The 7,530-nt window shown below is 48.4% G+C and overlaps 1 protein-coding gene across 1 annotated transcript; it reads right to left on the bottom strand.

The window, feature by feature from the left end:
- Nucleotides 1–575: 575 nt before the first annotated feature.
- Nucleotides 576–7,245, bottom strand: EMH_0006230 (uncharacterized protein; the record flags this gene model as incomplete). Its single annotated transcript, XM_013497492.1, has 7 exons — nt 576–1,196; nt 1,347–1,609; nt 1,768–2,506; nt 2,676–4,406; nt 4,932–6,385; nt 6,585–6,748; nt 7,196–7,245. The coding sequence occupies 7 exons, from the start codon at nt 7,243–7,245 to the stop codon at nt 576–578; spliced, it is 5,022 nt and encodes a 1,673-aa protein (XP_013352946.1).
- Nucleotides 7,246–7,530: the final 285 nt, after the last annotated feature.

The following is a 7,530-nucleotide window of genomic DNA, read 5'->3' on the forward strand; positions in this document are numbered from 1 at the left end:
CATATATATATATATATATATATATATATATATATATATATATATATGTTCATACTAACTAGCTTGACGATTTGCAACTATTGAGTGTATCTACAGCACTATGAAGGTTTGTTGATGTTTTAAGGCGATATATAATCAATGCATGTAATAAGAACCACTGCTCTGTCAATGCAGTGTACGCGTTGCGTTGTGGTGGGAGTACACCCCATTGAAACAAAACCAAATTCGGCTTTGGAAAACAATACTAGCCACACCCTTTCACTGTCAGTGGAGGCTTGATAGAGGTGTATGAGGGCCCTGTATACACAGGGTGTTCAGAAAAGAACCCAGCAGTATAACGTCTGTTTAGCCAGCTCCTCATTTCCCTCGTGGCTATGTGTGTACGCATGCATGTATCCATGCTTGCATGCATGCATGCATGCATCCCTTATTGTCTCCTCGTTCGCGTTTACATTCTACACGGCATTCCATCGGTCCGACGAAGAAAGCAAGGTAGTGTGTATGTGTAAGCAGCCAAGTCAGCTACACTGAACTGCTACTACGACAGGAGACATGAAATAAAACATAAATATAAATTAAGATGAAGCTCTGGAGTTATTATTACGACAAATGGGAATTTCATCATCTTGTGTTGTGTTATCATTTTCTACTTCTCGTGTCTCCTGTATTCCTTGCTCTTCTCCGGCTGTCTCCGCAACAACATTCTCAACGGCCTCTGGCTCTGGCTCAGCAGAAACTTCTTCTTGAGGGCTGTTGGAGTCTTGAGGGGGCTCAGCAACAGCTTCTTGTTGAGGGCTGCTGGAGTCCTTAGGGGGCTCAGCAGCAGCTTCTTGTTCAGGCTTGTTCGAGTCCTGAGAGGGGGTCTTGGTCTCTTGGTCAGTAGAGGTTTCAGAGGCTTTGTTCTGCTGATCCTCCGTAGATTGCTGAGATGCATTGGCTGCTCTAGACTGAGCTGTCACCGCGTCTGTGATGAGTTTACGAATCTCCGTGATTCTTTGCTCCATCTGGTTCCTGTATCTTGCTTGCAACAACTGGAATAGACGTATACGTGGTTGTATATCTTCTTCTGCATCACCATTGCCATCTGCTCCACTCTGTGTATTTGCATTGGCTCCTCTTTGGTATGCATTACGCCTGGTGGGTCCACGATATCTCGCCCTGTGTTCTCTGAGTAGATCAGCAACGTGTTGTGTTACCTGTTGAGTGAAAATACTCAAATAGAACACCAAATGCGTGTAAAGGACTTCATCCGTTGTCATCCCTAATACTCTTCCTTGTGAAAGAACAAATTCTTCATAAGATTCCCAACGTCCTTCTCCCAAGTATCTCAATATAGAATTTCTTACAAGCTCCTCCATGGCGGGGTTGTAACGCAGAGATAAAGGAATTGTAGAATTTTGTGCTACCTCTGGTTGATCTGTAGACTGTACTCGGGGATCAACAGATCTCAGTGCTCTATATAAATCCTCTAATGCTTCTGAGATATATCCATTCGATGAACTCTGAGGAGGAGGAGGTGGTGCAGAGCTGGGCCCGCTTCCTCCTGTCTGTTCCCTTGGGGTGCGAAAGCGTATGGCGTTTAGGTCTAGGATTGGTAGGCCTTCAAAGGCTGAGAAGAAACGTGAACATATACACAACAAAATACATACAGATGAAAAAGATAGAACAAGCTGAACGTTTGTGGGGGATATTATCTACTACTAATACTACAACCAAAGAATACACTCAACACCAAGAAACGAAAAAAAGAATGCGAAAAGAACTAACCTGCGTCTTCATCATTTACAGGACGAGATACAACAGGTGGCCTTGGGGCCTCTGTTGCCGATGCGTTCGCTTCGGTTCTCGTGGTTTCCTGAGCTTCATTTGTTTTTGGGGGTGAAGAGCTGGACGATGAAGTTGCTTTCTCCTGCTGCACTTTGTTGCTCTCTGCTGCAGCAGCCTGCTGCTCCTCCTCCTTTTCTTGTTTCTTCTCGGGAAGATTATTCTCTTCCTTCTTCTCTCCTGCAGGCTGAGCATTTGCTGCCGCTTGCCGTTTCTTCTTATCCTTCTTTTGCTGCTTTCCTCCCTTCTTTTCCTTCTCTTGCAGCTTCTCTTCTTGCTTCTCTTCCTTTTTCTGCTGCTTCTCTTCTTGCTTCTCTTCCTTTTTCTGAAGCTTCTCCTCTGGCTTCTCTTCCTTTTTCTGCTGCTTCTCCTCTGGCTTCTCTTCCTTTTTCTGCAACTCCTCCTCTGGCTGCTCTTCCTTCTTTTGCAACTTCTCCTCTTGCTGCTCTTCTTTCTGCTGCGGCTTCTCTTCTTGCTGCTCTTCCTTGTGCTGCAGCTTTTCGTTTTGCTCTTCTTCCTTCTTCTGCCGCTCTTCTTCTTGCTTTTTCTCTCGCTTCTGTTTTTCCTCTTCCTCTCGCTTCTCTCGAGCTTCACGTTCGTCTTTGCGTCTGCATTGTTCCCTTATCACGAAGATCTGGTGCCTCAGCTTTGCAGACATACGCCTCCACACAGCTCTTGCGAACTGCGATTCATCCATCACACAGCAACACATATAGATAATATAAAAATCTATCGATATATGCAATTCAGATACAAAAAAAAAGTAGAGCAATATAGAACAGCACGATAGAATATATTAATTTATATATAATAGCTCATTGCTCTGTATATCATATAGAGTTGTATCTCACCTCAACATCATCCCGGAAAATATGAAGGGGAACTCCGTTGGCGTTGACAGGGGTTCGAAAGTGTATGACGCTGTTCTGTGGGCGGTCGTTGCTTATGCCCCCGGGGATGATCAAGGGTGAACCAGACATAACACCTCTGGGTCGGTTGTAGCCGTGGTGACCCCTTCCTCCTTGAGATTGATGCTGGCAAGGAATATGCTCCATCATTTCTTCGTAGCTCTTGCCTGATGCAAACTTATCATTGTGTTCACAAATTTTTTCGAGCTGCTCCAGAAGTGCATCATGCTCTTCTTTTACTCTCTGGCGAGCCTTGTCCAGCTGCTGCTTGTGATGATCCTCCATTCCATAGGGAATCCACAAACCGGAGCCGTCATAGAAACCAAGAGGGCTAGGATCAGGCACCCATGACGGGGTGTCATCGTCCTTGTCACCACTTGAGCTGCTGCCGTTGTTTTCATTTGAGTTGCCGCCATTGCTGTCAGTTGGCTTGTTTTCTCTGTTTTCACCTGAGCTGCCACCGTTGTTGTTGGTGTTGGATTGCTGCTCGTTGTTGCCGTCGTTGGCTTTCCTCTCGTTGTTGCCGTCGTTGGCTTTCTTCTCGTTGTTGCCGTCGTTGGCTTTCCTCTCGTTGTTGCCGTCGTTGGCTTTCCTCTCGTTGTTGCCGTCGTTGGCTTTCCTCTCGTTGTTGCCGTCGTTGGCTTTCTTCTCGTTTTTGCCGTCGTTGGCTTTCTTCTCTTTTTTTCCGTCTTTGGCTTTCTTCTCATCGTCGCTGTCGTCGCCATTCTCATCTTTGTTGTTGGCTTTGGCTTGCTGCCGCCTCTGACGCTCCTCCTGCATTCTCTTCTGCTTCTTCTGCAGCTCCCCGAGATACTCATGTTGTTTCCTCAGTAAGTTTATGCGTTGCTCGATGAACTTGGGGTGTTGCCACCTTCCTTGGTGACGGTTGACAACATCTTGGTGCTCCTGCAGCGCTCGGAGCTGCTGCTCGAGACACACGTGCTGCATCTCGAGCTGGCTCGCGTCAGGGAACCGTGGTCGCTGCCAGCGCCTCTGGTAATAAGGGGCTGGGTTCCGGTTGTTCGGCTGTACAGGCTGCTCCAAGTATGCTTGCCTCTGATCCACATAAGCTTGATCTTGTCTCAGATTTCTCCACTGCTGCTCCAGCAGGGCTCGCCGCATCTGCATATCCCGACGGAGCAACTCATCATCAGCTTCGCTGGACTTCTGAGAGCCACTCTTCTCCTCACTGCCATCCCTTGATGCATCCGAGGCCCGCCTGGCTCGCTGGGATTCTAGCCGCTCGTTCAGCTGCTGCTGCTGTAGCTCCAAGATCCTCGCTTGAGTCTCCAGGTGCTCTTCTCTCTTTCTCAGATGCGTTCGCTGCTGAGCAAAGGACTGAGACATTCCTGGCCTAAGCCCTCTAGGCTGGCTAGCATCATGGGGCTGTTTCCTTTGCGGTATCTTCGGTTTTGGCTCCCCATTTGGGGTGTCATTGGTTTCTTGCTGCTTCTTTTTTTGTCCACCTTCTCCAGCTTGTTCGCGTTCCTTCTGTTTTTTATCCGCCTGCTCCTTCTTTTCTCTCCTTTCCTCAGCTCTTTGCTCAGCTCGCTGCTGCTGTATTTGCGTGACGCGGTCGTCAAGATCTCTCAAAAGCTGCAACTCGAAACGGCGCGGCTCGTGGGTATGCAGCGGACGTCTAAACGGGTCGTATGGGATAGAATGCTGGGGGGCCTGCACAGAAAGGATGAGCAGACAACATGAAAAGAAACACTTGATGAGTGCTGCAACTTATCCATATTGTGGTTAACTCCACGAACAGAACAGAATAAACAGAATAAGTGAAAAACACTTAGAAGTGAGGGAAACGAGATGGCAGAGAGTCAACATGAATTTATTGTTATGTAGGAGGCAATCTAGAGGGCACTACAGCATATATATATATATATATATATATATATATATATATATATATATATATATATATATATATATATATATATGTAAGTCATTCAATAGTTTATAAGCTTACGGAAGCGTGAGGTGGCAGTGGGGGTGGTGGGGGGACTTCATGGGGACCCTGGCAGCATGTGTTTCTCTGCAAACAAAAACAGGCGGAGGAAAGGAAGGAGAAAAATAAGCTTGAAAGCTAGCTAGCTATTTAGGTGGCTAGCTAGCTAGCTAGCTAGCTAGCTAGTTAGCTAGCTAGGTACTTGAGAAGGGATATTTCTTCATTGGATGTGGCCTCGTCTAGCTTACCGTAGGGAGATGAGGGTAAAGGTAAGGGCCCTCATACTTGTCCCAGTCTCGCGAGATATTTATTCTGGGCTTGCGCAGTTCGTTGGGGTCTTCCTGTTCTTTCTCAGCCTCGCCCTCGCTGGGCTTAGCCTGAGCCTGCTGCTCTGACTGCTCCTGCTGCTGCTCAGGTTGCTGTTCAGGCGTTTGTTGCGATTCGTTTTCTTCGCGGGGTTGCTGCGGCGTCTCTGGCTGTTCTTTTGATTTCTTTTTTGGCTGTGGCTGTTCCTGGGATTGTTGTTCCTGGGACTGTCCTTGTGTTTGCTTTTGTTTCTGTGTTTGTGGTTGTGTTTGCTGGTTTGCCTGTGGTTGCTGCCGTGATTGCTCGTGTTGGTGCATGTACTGGTGCTGCCGTGAGTGCTGCGGTGTGTACTGGTATTGCCGTGGGTGCGGCTGTACTATGTACTGGCGTGGCTGTGGTTGCTGCTGTGATTGCTGACGTGCATGTGGTTGCTGATATGATTGCTGGCGTGGCTGTGGTTGCTGATATGATTGCTGGCGTGGCTGTGAGTGCGGATATGATTGCTGGCGTTGTGGGTAGTGCTGTGCCTGTTGGCGTTGCTGTGATTGTCTGTGCTGCTGCGTGTTGTATTGTTGGTGTGTGTTGTGTGGTTGCTGCGTATTCTGTGGTTGCTGCGCGTTGTGTGGTTGCTGCGTGTTGTGTGGTTGCTGCGTGTTGTGTGGTGAGTGTGTGCTGTGTTGTTGCTGTGCTTGCTGTTGCTGTATTAGTTGATGAGGGAACTGCCCAGGAATTTGGTTTATATTCCAGACGTTTTGCCTGCCATTGAGATAAGCCCCTCTCCCGCGACCGTTAGTCAAACCCCTTGTCCTTTGCGGGTGGTTGACGTTGTTATGGTTAGTATGGTTATGATAGTCTGGGTTTGAGAGGAGAGATGCCTCATTCACAACAGGCCGGCGGGGATACACCCGGGCTCCACGTCCTCCGCGTACTAGTAGATAGTAAGGTCCACCGGGGTAGGGTTCCGTTTGGACTTCAGTATCATTGCTGTAGCGGGCGGGGGGGGCCTCGCAAAGGGGGGGTCTTGGGGGACGAGAAGAAGAGTCTCCTTGCTCTCTTCTTGTTGTCTCCTCGCAACCAGACGCAGGAGAAACTTCCCTCTCAGCCTCGGCTGGAGTGGCTTCGGCTGCTTCGGCTGGGCTATTTGCCTCAGTCTCTCTCTCCTCCTCCGTAGCAGTTGCAGCCGGTGTCGTCTCCGGCGCAGCAGCAGGAGTCTCCGTGGAGGCTTCTGCTGGTGCAGGTGCAGGGGCTGTCTCCTCACTGCTTCCTTGCTCTTGCTGAGTCGCCTGAGCTTCCCCGTCTTCTGCAGCTCTCGCTGCATCTTCCGCAGCCCTCATCGCATCTGCTGCGGCCCAGAGACGTTGTTGGGTTACGACTCTAGCAGCGTTCGCAGAGGTCTCTGTAAGAACATGAAGGACAAAGCACGAACTTGTGTATAATATAGACTTGTTCTACTACATACATATGCCGGTAGAACGGCTGGCTAGCTACATGTTTCTCAGCATTTCCTACTAAGACTAGTAGGGGCATCTGTAGACATGAAACTGAAGTAGCAGCGAGCTCTCGCTTGAGCTTAGCTACTGTATCTATCTTCTCACCACAGGGACGCGTAGGTGTTGGGGGGGGTGCAGGGCACTGAGGAGGAGGAGTTCCGGGTTGCTCCACAATCTCATTTTCAGTTGGTAAGCCGCAGCTCACAAAGGCTGATACAGCCAAGGCAACGACGAACAGTGCCAGAACCGCCTTGCGGAGGCTCTTTACTCTGAAGATAGAAAGAAACGAAGGGAGAAGGAAATGTATTCAAACGCTGCATCGATAGTGGGCGAGGCGAGGACTGGCCTCGTAGTGCAGTGTAGTGGTGGTGTGGTGAGCTGGCAAAGGTCCTCGGCCTAGAGGGTTATTCTCTCGTGTGTGAGGCTCTTTTTGGGTTGAATGAACTCGTGTACTGATAAAGAACATAATCTATGTGTCATCTATGTGTTAGAAGAGGTAAAGTGATGAGGCCGAGCTCTTGCTCGGTGCTTGGGCTCTAGCGAGCTAGTTCGGTGACGTGATGAGATGGAGGTAGGTAGGATTGACTGTGTTTGTTCTTGTGCTTGTGAGCTCTAATGTAGCACTACTCTGACCTAAATGTAGCATTGGTTGTGTGTATATGTGTTGTGGTTTTCATCTTTCTCAAAAAGAGAGAAGGAAGAGGCTCTAAACTTACCGATTGGTCGAGCATAAGGTGAAGTTGATCATCTTAGTAAAGTTGATCATCTTGAGAGTTTGATAGTTTGCACTTGGTGAGAGTGCAACAGAGTTGTATTGAGTCCACTTTATCTTCAACGAGTAAAAAGTTGTATTCGATGAAAATCTTTAACGCGTAGAAAATGTCGATTGCGATTGCGTTAGAGATATAAAGTAAAAGTGGACGAAGATGAATCAAAGAAAACACATGAACAGCAAGCGCCAGCGAGCGGTGACTCGCGGGCGACGCGGTGACCTCCAGTTAGCTATGGCTGCGGTGGCTTGCTGTCTGAGCTTGGAGCTCTGGCTCTATAA

Source organism: Eimeria mitis, genomic scaffold (assembly GCF_000499745.2).
Source record: "Eimeria mitis Houghton genomic scaffold, Emh_scaff271, whole genome shotgun sequence".
NCBI classification, from domain to species: Eukaryota; Apicomplexa; class Conoidasida; order Eucoccidiorida; family Eimeriidae; genus Eimeria; species Eimeria mitis.